The sequence below is a fragment of the Glycine soja genome, chromosome 4 (genome assembly GCF_004193775.1).
Source record: "Glycine soja cultivar W05 chromosome 4, ASM419377v2, whole genome shotgun sequence".
NCBI lineage: Eukaryota > Viridiplantae > Streptophyta > Magnoliopsida > Fabales > Fabaceae > Glycine > Glycine soja.
The window spans coordinates 9,437,892-9,453,488 of NC_041005.1; the positions used below are offsets into that span (position 1 = coordinate 9,437,892).

Here is a 15,597-nt window from a genome sequence, read left to right on the forward strand (position 1 = left end):
ACATAGAATGGCCTATGGTGGTTGTGACGGCTGCTTCCCAGGCTAATTGTGGAGTAATATATTGAATGCAAATATAAAAGAGATCAGATAGAGAATATTGTGAATGTTTAATTGAAAGCCGGGACTCTCGCATTCTCTCCAAATTGTGTATTATAATTTATAATATAAGAATATATGTTTGAAGTATATTTATTAATAATACATTTTTTATATTTTCACAATTCATAATTTTATGAGTTTGATGGTCATATATTGATATAACATAAAAATATATTGAGTTTTTTGTGTAGTTATTATAAAAGTCAATAGATTTATCATGATGATTTGTAATTGAATGATGATATAAAATTCATATACATTATCATAGCATCACCTATTTTCTCTAATTTTGTTTCTCTAATATTTTATTTGAATATTTATTTTACATTTCAATGTAATAATATTATTTTATCAATGAGGTATTTTAACATTAATGATATTTTTAATAATATTTTAAATCAAATTTCATCTTATTATAGTTTTATTGCAAGAAAAATATCTTCATTTTGATGAGAAGTATTAAGATTTAGAATTTAATTTGAATTTAAAATTGAGAATAAACGATGTGACTTAAGAGGCGAATAGGGCTAGGATATTAGAGCTAACAATATAAGTTCGGCACGATGGGACAAACTAAACAACCTATAATTAAGATTGAGTTGCGCAATTAAAATTTAGCTTAAGAAAAGGTTGTGGGTCAAGCCAATCTAGACTCATAAAATTTAAGCCTGAAAAACCTGGCTTTTATGACCCAACTCAATTAACCATTTTAGTTTTTTTTTTTTTTTGTTAATTTATATACATTTCTTAGCATTTTGTATATTAAGTATGATTAATTTTATGTTTTATGGTTATTCTTAATTAGGAATGATTTGACTTGTTGGCCCGCTAGCCTTACACAAGGCTGGTCCAGGTCAACAAATTTGCAGCCCAAAGGGTTTTATTTGATTAATAGCCATTTCACACTTATGTCTGATGGGCCAAACAACCCAATTTATCTTCTTTATTTAGCTCAGTACGATTAAGTCCGTCTTTTTCATCAATTATTTCTCACATGTTAGCTTGCTCAAAATCATCATTATTTTACTCTCCAATAACTTTGGTGCATTCTTAATTTGCACATGTTAATAGATGGGAATGGCTAGTGGACTGGAAACTATTTTTTGACAAGCTTATGGAGCTCAACAATATAAAAAAAATTGGAGTGCAAACATACACTGCTATATTCGCTCTCACATTCGTTTGTCTTCCTTTCACTTTCCTTTGGATCAACAGGGAAAAGATACTAGTTTTCACAGGTCAGGACCCTCTAATTGCAAAAGAAGCAGGAAAATTCATAATTTGGCTTATTCCAGCACTTTTTGCATATGCAATTCTACAACCATTAGTTCGATATTTTAAAGTGTAAAGTTTGCTTCTTCCGATGCTTATAACATCTTGTGTCACTCTATGTGTCCGCATACCCCTTTGTTGGGTTTTGGTGTTCAAGACTAGACAGAATAATGTTGGTGGAGCATTAGCAATGAGCATTTCAATATGGTCAAATGTGTTTTTTCATGGATTATACATGAGATATTCTCCTACATGTGCAAAAACTGGTGCACCCATTTTTATGGAATTGTTCCAAAGACTTTGGGAGTTCTTTCGTTTTGCTATCCCTTCTGCAGTAATGATTTGGTGATTTATCCTTCTGTCCACTTGAAGTTGTATATATTCAGTTTATGAAATTATAAATTGCTTCCTTTTCTAAAAAAATTCTATAATGTATTTTTTTCATGTTGATGATTGCAGCCTTGAATGGTGGCCATTTGAGCTGATTATCTTGTTGTCTGGGCTGTTACTAAATCCACAACTTGAAACTTCTGTTTTATCCGTTTGGTATGTTTGCTACATTCTTTTTTTTTTAATCTTTCTTTTCAGCATGTAAGATTTTTCTGGCCCTCCTTGAACTGCAACTAACGACCTAACAATTTTATGAGATTTTGTAATTAATGTGGGCCTGCTAATTCTTCATCATTTTTCTACAGTCTTAACACCACTTCAACTCTCTATGCAATACCTTTTGGAATTGGTGCTGCAGCAAGCTGACATCATAAACATGTTCTTTCTAAATATTTTACATGTCCTAAGCTATGTAGATAGCCACCTTAATTTGCACATATACCTAAACTAGTTATTCATTTCCTCTCTGATTGTAGCACAAGAATTTCAAATGAATTAGGAGTGGGGAATCCACGTGGTGCCCGTGTTTCTGTGAGGGCTGCAATGTCTTTTGCGGTCGTTGAGACAACTATAGTTAGCGGAACCCTCTTTGCTTGTCGCCATGTTTTTGGCTATATTTTTAGCAATGAGAAGGAAGTTGTAGATTCTGTCACTCTCATGGCTCCTTTGGTTTGCATATGGGTTATACTTGACAACATACAAGGTGTTCTCGCAGGTAAACTTCCTTCTTGTCTATTTACATTTTATATTGAAGAGAATTATTCTCTCAATTTGATTTACAATTCTTTGGCTTAGGGGTTGCTAGAGGTTGTTGATGGCAACACATAGGGGTTTATGTCAATATAGGAGCATTTTACCTATGCGGGATTCCAATGGCAGTCTTATTGTCATTTTTGGCAAAACTAAGAGGAAAAGGACTTTGGATTGGTGTACAAGTTGGTTCTTTTGTTGAATGTGTTCTACTTTCTACCATAACCAGTTGCATAAATTGGGAACAACAGGTATTTATCATTTAAAAGGACAATAAAATATTGTCCTCCAATGGATCTTTTAGATATCTCAAATGTATAATTTTAGTCTTTCAAGTTCTAATTCAGTCAATTAAGTTTTCACATAGCACAATTATGTGATTTTAATAAATATTTATGGATACCATATATACTTGTAAATATTGACAAAAATATGTAAATATAATATTTATCCAACAAAATATACTAAAGGATTATTGTCTTTACCCGCCCCATTTTGTTATCATCCAAAGTTCTAACCCAAATGATTTAAAGTGACAAGGTCAATAATGTATTGGGACTCGAGTGCTTCAACGCAAGAGTCTAAAGGTATTACCATTGTACATAAACGAAAAAGACTTAGAATGTGTTTGTAAAAAAGTTGAACTCAAGGTCAACAAACTTTCACCCAACCAAAGGATAGTTTCCCCTTTTTCATTTTCTGCCTATAGGATAGTGTGAAAGTTAATTTGTTTTCTCGTCTTCCTACATACTGTGTGTTTAGACTTTAGATGGCCTTTCCATCCAACATAATTTCAATCCATCTTTAGCATTTGAAAGTGAAAATTTTTGTTTAACATCAAAACACTCTTAAGCCAAATTGCCAGAACTACATCTTAAAGATTGGTTTTATAATATTGTAAACAAAATATAAAATGCAAATAGAAGATTATTTCATAAAGGGAAAGGAATTTGGGTAATTTGGAGTTTAATTATGAAATAAATAAAATATGAATAAGAATTATTTTTGGTAAAAATCTAATTCGAATACTACTTAAACGATTTAATTTTAACTTCAGCATATTAATTACTTATGTATAATTATTTAATTAAGAGATGAGCCTAAGTGATACATATCATAAAAAGCCATCGTAAAATAATTGATTTCATAAATAACTTATTATACTAATTAAAAAAACAAACTTAAAAAAAAATGCAAACTTCACATTCCACAATAAAAAAAAAATGCAAGAATCTTATCACGATATCTAACAACCTTAAACATGAAGATCATATTAGTTCTTCAACACCAAAAACATATTTGTTCTATATTTGCATTGTCAATATTAGTGCGTTTATTGTTAAAATCAATAGATGAATTAAAAAGTAGTTATATCTACTACTTAAATACCACTTCATTGTTAGCCTTGAATCCTTGATTACATTAGTTTTCATAGGAAAACAAAGAAATTGTTAAACGATAACAATCCCAAAGACAGAAATTGTGAATTTCCTCAGGTATTAACAGTGTCAGAGAAAGTGCAGACATGAGCATTTGGCAAGAAGCAATATAATAATACTATTAGCACCCGCCAAAGTCCAAGTGGTGTGACGAAAGGACATTAAAGAGAACATTTAGAGTAGAGGGAGCGTTGGGATGGCATTTAAAGCTGATACGCCTAACCAAGTATTATTAGCTCACTCACTAGTGTTGCTGTAAATTGCATAGTATGGACCCTCCCTTCATTTAACCATTTACCATCATCACATCACCAACTTGAATGAAAATCTAATCCCAACTCTCTCCAAAACCAAGTCTTAGTTAGAGACTTAAGACTCTCTCTCTATCACTATATCTAACTTTGGCGGTGGCATTCACCACTCACTGACTCGGGCATGGCAAACGACGCTGCTCTGAGAACCTCTCTGCTCTGGCTTGCAGCAGTTATATTGGTGGTTGGAATATGCACCCACTCTTTCAAGAAGATGATGGCCACCTATGTCTTGGGTGTTCTTGGGATTGCTGCTCTGCTTCTTCCTGATTGGGATTACTTCAACCGAGATTTCTCTCGTTGGCCTTACCCTGTCACTGCTGAGGAAAGGGCCAATTCTTCTATTCATGCCCAAGGATCTGGTTTTTTAAGGTGCCCCCTCTTTACTCTTTCACCAATACATGTAATATAATATCCTATATATATATCTTTGCCCCTAGGTATGATTTTGATTTATCACTTAACAGCAAAGGAATTCAATTTATTTATTTATTTCAGTTTTGAAAGGATCTACTCTATCATGTTGGGTGTATTATTATTTTTGGTCATAAGATTAGTTAGCCATAGCCCATAGGATAGGTGTAGAGAGGGTGATTAAATTAATTAAGACTTGTCTAACCTGAGGTGACCTAGGAGTATTAATTACTTGAATAATTTGGTACAGGTTTGCGAATTCTCCTCTGAGGGTGATTGCTTATAGCGTGGTTTATGGATATGCTATGTACAAATGGTGGGAGTATGTATCAACCTAATGAATGATTAACGAGTTTTAATTGTTTAGCAGCAGCAGCAGCAGCAGCAACTGTTGGTTCCTCTGAATCCCAATTTTTAGCTGTAAGCTTAATTTTTTTGTTGATTTAATTTGTTTAAGTTTGGAGGAATCCACAAACCTCATCAGTGATTGCTGAAGAGGTGCTTCGTTTTTTCTGCGGAGTAGGAAATCAAAAGGGATGACGGAAATGAGTTCATCCCCTTTTGCGTCTTATGATTGATTAGTAATGCTAAGGATTCCTCCATAACTAGCTAGCGCTATATTTTCAACATTAAAAAATAAGGATCTTGAGAACCCTGAGTTATTGAGGACAAAAAAGTTTATTTCTCGCTGACTGAGAAATTAGAGAGTAATGAGTTCAAATATAATAAACTAAGAGGGTAAAATACATAAATTTAAGACGTTTAGATGTCACTTATCCAATTCAGCGGTATTTACATATTCTAAATTATATATAGGTCGCCAATGGATCTTATTAATCGGTATTCTAAGAACATTAATTGATTAAAAAATTAATGTGTAAATTATAAGAGGATGAAAAAAAATCATAAAAAACTAATTTTGTCTCTCATAATTAAAAAATTTATATATTTTTAATTTTTTAAGGGCACTTGTTAACATTTTGTAAAAAAAAAAAATTACATTTTAAAAATATGCCGTAAAATCAAGGATAATTTTTTGTACTCTTATTTGGCTTCAATATTCTGTAGTCTTATTTTGATGTTTGTAAAACATTTTCATGTGATAAAAGATGAAGATGCATTCTACTCAGCTCGAGCCAACGTGATTAGACGGAGCCTTCTTCTTCAGGCAGGGCATGTTTTTGTCAACCAGCTGAAAATTCTAGAGTATAGACATACGACTTTTCTTATCGAATACGTGCTTTAAAATCGATTAAATGTCATGAGTCATGACATCAAAATATAATCACAAAACATTTTCCTAAATTTTGATGATTATATATTTTTAGTTATTTAGCATAAATTGAGGATGCGACAAGTGTAAAAGTGCCCAAAAGTGCCCCTTGCTGAGGCATAGATATTAGATAATATTGCCTTACCGCATGCTGTTTTCTTGTGAACATCGGTTGCTAATAGAGGAGCTTATTTTTTTAATTAGTTTTGAAATTTTAAATAGGCCATTTATTTAAATTTAAATTCGATCAAATTAACACTTGATAGTATATAAAATAAAATCCAAGTCAATTTAAATTATTTCCATAATATATCAATATTAAAATTATCTTATTGAAATATACAATATAAAATCAAAATTTAGGAATATTTTAGGTATTGATATGTTTTAAAATAATATAAATATAATCATATATATTATATAAAATATTATTGATTAATTTAAAAATTATTATTAATAAATGATTATTAAGAAAAAATATAGGAGATTAAGTCAGAGTAGTGGGACTAAATAAACTAGATTTAATTACTAAAATATAAATTCGTCAAAATTTTGTAACGAGCCAACTTAAAGGAATATAACGGATTATAAACATCCGTAGAAACACGAGCAATGTTCTTTATATCACAAATTTTACTATAATTTTTATATAAGAGAGATAAGAAAACAAAAGAGAAAAATATAAAACAAATAATATGATAGAAATAACCAAAGAAAAAAAGTAAGTTCATTTTTTTTTTTAATCTAAGATCACATGTATTTTTTATTGGAAGTAATTGTGTTTGGGTTGAATAGAATGACTATTAACATCAAAGCTAAGTTCTTTTTTTTTATCATCATATTATAGGTACAAGAATGAGAGAATGAGAGTTTCTTTTTTTAATTTTTTTTATCATGTTGGGATAGTGAGAATGTGTGAAAATGAAAAAAACTTTTAGTGTGTTGGAATATTGGGTTTTGTCCAAGTGAGTATTTTGTGTGAATATGAAGATAATGGATATGAGAGTTAGGGAAATAAAAAAGTTAGTATGAGAAGATAAAAAATTGATATGTACATTGAACATTTTGTAATTTTAATGATAAGAAATTGGTGAAGTAGTTAAAGGAAAGAAAACAAAAATCTTCCAATTCATATTTACAGAATGCATTTATCTTTTGGGTGAACCAAAAATATATATCTTTTAATCAAAAGTTACAAATTGATCTTCCTTTTTTGACAAAACAAATTAACCTTAAATTAAAGTATCGAAATTCAATTTAAAAATTAAATTCTGATGACAAATTCTTTTCCATACATAATAAATATGACAACTACTTAGATAATGCATTTATGTAACCGTGCTGGGCGTTATTAGTGATTATCAAAATGTTTGTTATACTTTTACAAATTCAAAGCATTTAATAAGAAAAAACACTTAATAAATATTGAAGAAAATAGCAGGCACGAGTGCCATAGAATTTCAGATACAGTACTAACTAAGTTATCATTATCTTAATGCCAACATTTGGGGTAGGGGCAGTTACATTCAATGCTTTTCCAATTCATCGACCTACAAAACATGAGCCAGATAGTTAATTGAAATGAATAACATGCTCGAGTTTACAGTATACTTATAGTGCTGCTTTATATTTTATTCATAAGTTTTCTCTTATAACTCATTTAAGTTCTTTTCTTTTTATTCATGATTAGATACAATAGAATAAAATAGAAGGTTAAAAAAAGTGTACGGTAATTCCTCCATTCCAAATTATACTAAGTTTAAGATTTTTACACAAATATTAAAAAACATAATTAATTTATTGATTTCATAAAAAATATTAGATAATTTCTTAATATATTTTTTACTTTTCTAATTAATAACTTGTTTAGTTTTCTTATACATTAGTCTCATTAATAAGGATAATTTAAAAAAAAATATTTGATGCAACATTAATTTTGTAAAATAATATATTTGTTAGATATTTTTTCTCTCTAAAATCTGGTATTGATATAATCTGAAATGAATAAAGTATAACAATAGGATATAATTTAGCTTATTCTACAGTTTATCTTGTTGGTGTATCATATCTTTTATTCTGAGAAAAAACTAAGTTAGAAAATAACATAGGATAATCTCTCTCCTTATTATATTATAAATTAAACTTTTTCTAAAAAGTAACTTTTAATTTTATTTTTTATTTTTCACAAAATTATTCATAAATTTAAAATAACCAAACTTTACTAAACTTTTTAAATTTATTTAATATAAGTAGTTATGTTTCTTAAAATTATAAATACATAAATAGGTCTGATTTGTCCTATTTGCAAGTCTAATTTATTTTAAAAGGTTTACATAAATAGGTGTTGGTTTTATAGAACAAGCCTGTTAGGACATACTTATAGTTGCAAGGAAAAATTATTTTTGAACGTCTAACTTGACTTAAAAATCTACTTACATGACTTGACCAGTTTAAAAGGCTTTTGATGGTGATACCATGATTTTGTTTCTCCATCTTCCCAGTATAAATCTAATCCTTAGTGTCATCCTTCAACCATTGTAATGTATGACTATCACCTAAAAAGCCCGTGGTGCCTAGATCATGTTGCATTTCATTGAGTCACACTTGGCTTAAATAAGTTTGTATTGTTAAAAAATATAAAATCTAAGACAGACTAGTACCTATCATAAGTTATTTTTTAGGCTTGACCTGATCATCTTCAAAGCCTAACTTCAAACAACCTATTATTAGTTTAAATAGACTTTTAAGTTAGCTTGACCTTCAAATAAATTAGATCAAACTTTAAAAGTTGGCTTGTAACATGTAAGTAGATTAGACTCAACTTTAAAATTATGAATCATATTTAAGTGTTTATTTTATATTAATATTTACTTTTTTTAGTTCCTTCAAATTATATTTTTATTTTTAGTTCATGTAAATTATATCGTGTTTGTTTTTATTTCCTGCAATTTATTGTTTTGTTTTTAATTTTCCTTATGACTTGACATTTTTATTGACATGATATTTTTTTTTTGTTGATATGGCACATGTCGCATGATATTTTAATCGACATAACACTTGTTGATGTCGGCAATTGTTAGCCTCATCAGACAACAAGGTTTAGCGACACAAAAAAATGAATTTTAGGAATGATTCTTTTTAAAAAAAATTGTTTTTATTTCTTGTAATTTATTGTTTTGTTTTTAATTTCCCTTATGACTTGACATTTTTACTTACGCGATATTTTTTTTTATTGATATGGCACTTGTGGCATGACATTTTTATTGACACGACACTTGTTGATGTCAACAACCGTTTTTAATGCCAAAGATTAACGAAACAAAGGAATTTCAAGAATGAATTTAAAAAAGAAATTAAAAGGACTAAAAAAATCAAATAAATTATAGACTAAGTTTATTTAAGCTTATTATGCTTTTTTTTCTTCTAATTTTGTACCTTTTTTTAAAATTATGTAAGTCATGTCTTGAGTCTTTCCACTTAATCCACTAACCCATAATGAATTAAATTGACTAATGTATTTTTTTCCTCAAAAAAAAGTGAACCAAATTAAGTTGACTCACTTTTTGAATAATCTATGGTGAGCCAACCTAGAATAAATTGAGTTGACTTATTTTGACACTTCTAAATCTTATAGTATCATATCATTGACTGCCAAACAAATCCTTAAGGATGATATTCATCTTGTTTTTCTTTGAAGTGCACGATTAATTTTGATTATTTTAGGCTGAAAAAAGTATTTGAGATTTTGATTATTTTAGGCTGAAAAAGTATTGAGACTAAAAGCTCTCTTGATCCTTTTAATGAAAAGCTCTTTAGCCCATCTTTGATGAAACCACAAATGAATGAGATCTAAGATTTACGTGTACCTCAACCACCCACAAGATTATGAAAATTGTTAGTTTTATTAAAAATGTCATATGGAGAAATTGGTACTCACAACCTCTTCCCCTTCCCCAAAGAGACTTGAGGCTGACGTAATTGAGAGTTCGAAAACCTGTTAGTTAAGTACTCCTCGCTAAAGAATATCCAGAGTTACTCAACTGAAAAACGCCTTCAAATCTGTAATCACTGTGGTTTCCAAATTCTTCAGGCAGTATAACAGCATGCTCCTTTCTCTAGTGTCATTTATGCACTACCTCAAGGGGAAATTTTCTTCTCAAATAAATTCATTATATCCTCCGTGGTTTTCACTTTCTCATGGAAGAGGCACTTAAAAACAATAATTGAGAAAGTCAAATATTTGCATCTAAATTCTAAAAACTTTCTTCTCCTGTACATAACAGTGCATTTTGATGGCAGCTAACCAGCTGAAAACCACCTCACAGCGGCACTTTTTAACTCTCTTGATTGGAGCATATACACTGCAATCAACCACACATATGAAGAAGTTTTCAATGTCCCACACAAAGCTGTGGGAGATCTCTTTTTCCTGATTTGGCTAAACCTTTTTGATTAAAACCCCCAAGATAACGTGCAGTCACAAGTAGATGATCTAGTTAGGTGTAATGCAAGCAATGCACTGATGCACAAGAATAATTTATAAGCTACATTTCAGGTTATAACTTATAAAGTAATTGGACTTTGCTTGTACGCCCCATGATAATGATCAAGACTTACTGCCAGATGGAAAAAAAAAAACTAACAAAATTGTGTAAACCTAATGAGAATAGGATTCAAGATCTGGGAGTAACAAAATAAATTTATTTTCACTTTGCAGACTTGAAGCCTGGGTATATTGAGTGTAGAGTCAATCCAAAAATTCTGTTGATACTGTGATCAGTTGTACGGGATAGCAGACCTGAATTATCCTTTCACCCTCAAAGGCAGACATCAAATATGATTGCCAATTAAAATTGAATGTTACTATTCTGTAACTATTTTAGCAGCTTGCCCGTAAATCATGGTGCAGCTTCTTAGCGGTATATACCTGGGAATTTGTTCATTGCCTACTCCACTTTCAGAACAATCTTCATGAACTCATAGACAAAGAAACTTATGGAAGCTGAAGGAAGCACCTGAACATAGGAAATTAATATATGAAATTTGATCAATAAAAAGCAACCTTAAGCAGTATGGAAATCAAAAAGGAAAAAAATGGCAGATGAGTCATCATAATTTATAAGCTATATGAAAATAATGAAAGCAAATATCTATTAAATATCTAAATTTAACACTGAGGAAGGCAATCTTAAAGCAGCATAGATTTTTCGTTATGGTTCAATCCCTAATCTACACATCCACAATAAACAGATAAATGGTTTCTGTTTTGGAATATACAACCTACATCATGGACATGGAGTATTACAGTGGTAAATATTCCTAATAAAAATTGTAAAAACATTTTATAAACAAGACATTGCATTGTTGAAAGAATTAGAGAAGGATGATATACAAGCAAAGCCAACTTGTGATCACCACATAGTACAACGAAAAATGAATTTAGATTATGTGAGAAAATAGAAATATCACCCTCTATGTCCCTTAATCTATATCAATATTCTGTACATTAGAAACTTTAAGCAGTTCTAATTTAGCGAATCACTGATATGAATAGATTGCAAACCAGAACACAAGACTCCTGATTTCTAGGGAGGGGACTCCAGTAAGCCCAATAAAAATACAAGTAGGGCATGCCAAGAAGTTTAGAATTCAAATACCTGTAATAAGCTGGGAATAAGTCCTGCATAGAGAGCTGGAATGCCTCCCTGTTCAACTATTTTGGCAAATGTTGCAAAAGAACTTAATTTTGTAGCCTGGACTTGCAATTGAAGTTGCCTTCTCACCACTTCAAATGGGTATGTAGCAGCTTCTGCACAAGCACCAGCAATAGCCCCATTCAACAATGTCCTTACCGGTCCCAACTCAAGTTGGTCAAAGGCACTCAGTTCCTGACCCTGTTTATGCATATTCTGGATTCTCTTCATTCCTTCTGGTGAATGCAGATAAGCTGACTTCAGTATATCATATACACCATAAAAAACTGCCCCAGAAGGTGCCATACTTATAATTGATGGTACTAAACCCTTGTAAAGAGAAAAGAATCCTTCAGTTCGAATCATGTATCTGAAAGCACCAATTACACCGCCCAAAGCTTCTCCACCAGGTGCCACCAACTTGGTTCGGATCTGTAAGGAACCACATAGTAAATTTTTCCAAGTGATTACACTGTGAAATAGCTAAAAGTTTATGCTTCTCTTTTTATTAACTCCAAAGCCTAAGTTTCTTTTATATATGATTCAGGTGTTCAAACTGATTGAAGAAAACATAAACAGACTAATTTACCTCATATTGCACCATTTTCCAACAAGTCAGATTTAGAAATAGAACAAATATGCCATTAAGAAATTACTTGAAAGGGCACACAAAATGAATTTCGATACTATCAATTCAGCTTCTAACATGACCTTGTATTTCCTAGACAGGGACCTATTGTTGTATCTATCATTCCATCTATACTAAAATGATATGACCATGTTAGGACTTAGGAGCTAATCTGGTAGGATCCATGTCCAAATGAAAACAAATTATACCAATTAAAGTTTTCTTTTTCATTTAACTTTACACATAACAAAGAAAAATATTCAGGTACAATGGAGCACAGCTGGCTAGACACGAAGAAAGAAACAACGATGCTTTACTGAAGGACTATATATATATAGGTGGGGGTTAAGATTTACATCACCAAAGCAATAAAATTACTAGCTTTTTTTTTCCCTTTCATATTATTCATTTGTAATCATGACATATCTAGTCGACCAGTCCCAATGTTTCATTCACTAAAAAAAAGTAAAAAAGAAAGTTAAGAACTTAAAATGTTCGGTTGAACACATAAACACACAGATGTTCACACTGTGGCCAGGAGACTGTAACACAGGTAACAGAAAGGTTGCTATTTAGTTCCTAAAGCTGAAAATGACAAACAGTTAAACACTATAATATTAATTGGAGTAGTTGAAACTTGAAAGCTAACAGGTAGAGGTTGAGCCCATACAAAACTATGAATTCAAAGACCTCTCAATCAACATTAGTGCATAAATTAGTGTCTCTGCTTTACTTTTCACATGCATGCAAGTTTGTTCAATTGGGGATGCAACAGAGAAAATCATAATAACTGAAAATCCCACATACAGTGTCAAGAGGGAGGCAGATAATGGTAGCAGTAATCCCAGCAGCAGCACCAGCAATAAACCTCTCAAAATTGGTAGTTTCCTCATTCCCAGAAAACCTAAGCAGCTGCTTTCTATAAGTATCGTAAGCACAAAAATTAACCGCTTTGAATGGAGCTGTCCGCAGAATATTCACAAGGTTGCCTTTCCAAAATCCTCTCAACCCTTGAGAAGAAGCAATTTTGCTAATAAGCTCGAATATGCTCCTCTTCTCACCACGGACTATGTACTCCAACTTAAGCCTTTCAAGTGGAGCCACACAAGTTCTGATAAAACAAAACAAAACAAAATAAATAAATGTCACACAAATAAATTAACTGAATTGGTGAAATTAAATATACCTAGAGACCATAGCGGCTACAGCACCGGCCCAGAGATGTTTGGTGGTGTTGACGGCATTGCCTCCTCGTACCCTAACCTTTCTTTGCAGAACGACACCGTTTGAGGTTGTCTCCTGGTCTGACACGTGTTCGCCATTTTGCAGTTTGGGTTCGGTAACGAGATTTGCACTCGGCAAGCTCACCGATAGAAAGCACGCTGCCGGAACCCTTCTCCGGTGGCGGCGAGGATTGGATTCTGAAAAGGGAGTGGAGTGGATCTTCAGCGAAATGGAACGAACGAAGGAATCGGGGATTTTGGGCTCGAGAAACAACCCTCCGCTGAAGGAACCAAAATCGGGAATCGGGTTGAAGAAAATGAGAGGGCAATGTGGACTTTGGTGCTGACAGAGTTCCCCTGCCTGCATTGCCATTCTCAGAGAAAACCAACGTTTTACACTTTACACTCTTACATTATTATTTTCCCAGGAATCCTAAATTAATGACAGCTTACGATGTTGCCACTTTCTTGCCAAAAATTAAATATAAAAGAGAGAGAAAATAATTTATCAATTCTATTTCGCCAGCAAATAACAATTAATCGGACCTTTCTTTCGTTTAAGTTTCAAATAATCTGATTTTTTTTTCAAGTTTAATTTTCCATCAGATCCACCTATTTTTTAGATTAAACAATATTTTTAATAATCACTTCATATTTCAGCTGAAAATTGAATTAACAAATATCAATTATCGAATCACTTGCATCCACAATTGATTCTTTCTGTGGCACAATTAATCCTTTATTTGTTTAGTTCTTTCTTTGTTTTTTAGGACAAACAAATAAAAGAATATTTACGTTATCCCTTTATCTCCTCCTTCTTCCACACTCGACTTCTTCTATTGTTTTTGTTTCTTCAAATACAAGTGGTTTTTATTAAAGGAATTTTATTTAAAATATAAAAAAAATCCATAATATGGTGATATTAGTTCTTTCGGTAATTTTTTTTCCTGCAGACAAAGATTAAAAATCTTGCTTAAGAAAAATATATCAATCACTCTTTGTTCCATTAGTTTTGACAAGGGATGATGAAAATATCGAAATAATGAAACGGTTGAGGAAGTGTTTAATATACAAAAGAATCTTGATTAAATTATTAACAATAAGACTCTTATATTATTATAAATATATTTAATTATTATTTAAATTTCTTAAAGATAATTTGTAAACGATTGTGTTATAAAAAGTTTCATAATCTTACAATTATCTAAGAATATTTTGTAATCATTCTTTATAATGTTCCTTGTACGAAATACATAAGAGTACATGAAGTGGACTAATACATATAGATACTTTGTGAAAATGTTTCACAACTTAAAACAGATTTAAAGAATTGAATTTAATTAGAATGCACTCCATCCTGCCTCTTTTACTTCATCAAGCTCCAAATGCGTGGCTCTACACGTTGTCGTCCCGCGCAAAATTTGTTTGCACCATTCAAGAGTTTTTCACTGAGAGCTTATCGTTGTTGTACCATTCTTGTGGTCTTTGTATGCAGTAGCAGCTGCCAGATGCGGCAAACTAGGAAAAAAAAAAGGGAATTTGGGAGCATCTTAAAAAAAATTGTAAGTTATACTCTTTCTTTTTTAACACTTTATTTATAATTCATCAAAATTTATCTAAAAAATTTGATGGGTCATGTTTATCATTTAATGATTCTTTCTTATTTTTAGAAGATTCTTTTATTTATACAGGACGAAGGGAGTATATTTTTGTATAAAAGAGTTTATTTTTTATTTTTTAATCAATGTAATAATCTTTAACCTATATTTTTACTTCTTAAGCCTTCTCTTTTGTAATTTGAGAGGAGATGTGATGTCATTGGAAAGAAAGCTTCAATCCTTTAGATTAACTATGAGACTAATTTTTAGTTTGAAACTTAATTATACTTAAAGTTCATCATCAACCTTCCTTAAGGATGTATTTTGTAGAAGTCAAACTCAGATTCTTTCCTATAAACTCTGTGTTTTCAACTGAGCTACACCCATTATTAGGTCATGTATATGCATATTGAAAACAACTTGTTCACTATGTCCAAAATCACATGTGCTAATTCTATATAAGATCTTGAAATGGATAAATTTATTTTTCTTCTCCAAACCCGATAT

The 15,597-nt window shown here is 31.2% G+C and overlaps 3 protein-coding genes across 4 annotated transcripts; 2 read left to right on the forward strand and 1 right to left on the reverse strand.

The window, feature by feature from the left end:
* Positions 1-1,147: 1,147 nt before the first annotated feature.
* LOC114409285 (protein DETOXIFICATION 10-like) lies at positions 1,148-2,816 on the forward strand. Its single transcript, XM_028372691.1, has 4 exons — positions 1,148-1,716; positions 1,831-1,917; positions 2,238-2,476; positions 2,557-2,816. The coding sequence occupies exons 1-4, from the start codon at positions 1,463-1,465 to the stop codon at positions 2,574-2,576; spliced, it is 600 nt and encodes a 199-aa protein (XP_028228492.1). The 5' UTR covers positions 1,148-1,462; the 3' UTR covers positions 2,577-2,816.
* A 1,184-nt stretch (positions 2,817-4,000) lies between these two features.
* LOC114409286 (signal peptidase complex-like protein DTM1) lies at positions 4,001-6,032 on the forward strand. Of its 2 annotated transcripts, XR_003666017.1 has the most exons (3): positions 4,001-4,633; positions 4,926-5,095; positions 5,785-6,032. XR_003666017.1 is itself a non-coding variant. In XM_028372692.1 (2 exons), the coding sequence occupies exons 1-2, from the start codon at positions 4,386-4,388 to the stop codon at positions 5,011-5,013; spliced, it is 336 nt and encodes a 111-aa protein (XP_028228493.1). In that variant the 5' UTR covers positions 4,001-4,385; the 3' UTR covers positions 5,014-5,351. The 2 variants fall into 2 exon arrangements, 1 of the variants encoding a protein (XP_028228493.1); XM_028372692.1 differs by lacking the exon at positions 5,785-6,032 and having other exon boundaries at positions 4,926-5,351.
* Positions 6,033-10,179: 4,147 nt separating this feature from the next.
* Positions 10,180-14,023, reverse strand: LOC114409288 (probable mitochondrial adenine nucleotide transporter BTL3). The gene is made up of 4 exons (XM_028372693.1): positions 13,456-14,023; positions 13,077-13,380; positions 11,606-12,073; positions 10,180-10,963 (listed from the first exon to the last, which is right to left on the reverse strand). Exons 1-4 carry the CDS (start codon positions 13,863-13,865, stop codon positions 10,895-10,897), a joined length of 1,251 nt encoding a protein of 416 aa, XP_028228494.1. The 5' UTR covers positions 13,866-14,023; the 3' UTR covers positions 10,180-10,894.
* Between the last annotated feature and the right edge of the window lie 1,574 nt (positions 14,024-15,597).

What these genes read in the sequence shown, in the direction of transcription:
- LOC114409288 (XM_028372693.1), bottom strand. Translation starts at nt 13,865, where the DNA reads ATGGCAATGCAGGCAGGGGAACTCTGTCAGCACCAAAGTCCACATTGC. An exon ending in TCTGCCTCCCTCTTGACACT is followed by an intron (nt 12,074 to 13,076) that starts GTATGTGGGATT and finishes GGTTCCTTACAG; the next exon opens with ATCCGAACCAAGTTGGTGGC. An exon ending in TTATTCCCAGCTTATTACAG is followed by an intron (nt 10,964 to 11,605) that starts GTATTTGAATTC and finishes TCCTATGTTCAG; the next exon opens with GTGCTTCCTTCAGCTTCCAT.
- LOC114409285 (XM_028372691.1), top strand. Translation starts at nt 1,463, where the DNA reads ATGCTTATAACATCTTGTGTCACTCTATGTGTCCGCATACCCCTTTGT. An exon ending in CCTTCTGCAGTAATGATTTG is followed by an intron (nt 1,717 to 1,830) that starts GTGATTTATCCT and finishes TGATGATTGCAG; the next exon opens with CCTTGAATGGTGGCCATTTG. An exon ending in CATACAAGGTGTTCTCGCAG is followed by an intron (nt 2,477 to 2,556) that starts GTAAACTTCCTT and finishes TCTTTGGCTTAG; the next exon opens with GGGTTGCTAGAGGTTGTTGA.
- LOC114409286 (XM_028372692.1), top strand. Translation starts at nt 4,386, where the DNA reads ATGGCAAACGACGCTGCTCTGAGAACCTCTCTGCTCTGGCTTGCAGCA. An exon ending in CAAGGATCTGGTTTTTTAAG is followed by an intron (nt 4,634 to 4,925) that starts GTGCCCCCTCTT and finishes AATTTGGTACAG; the next exon opens with GTTTGCGAATTCTCCTCTGA.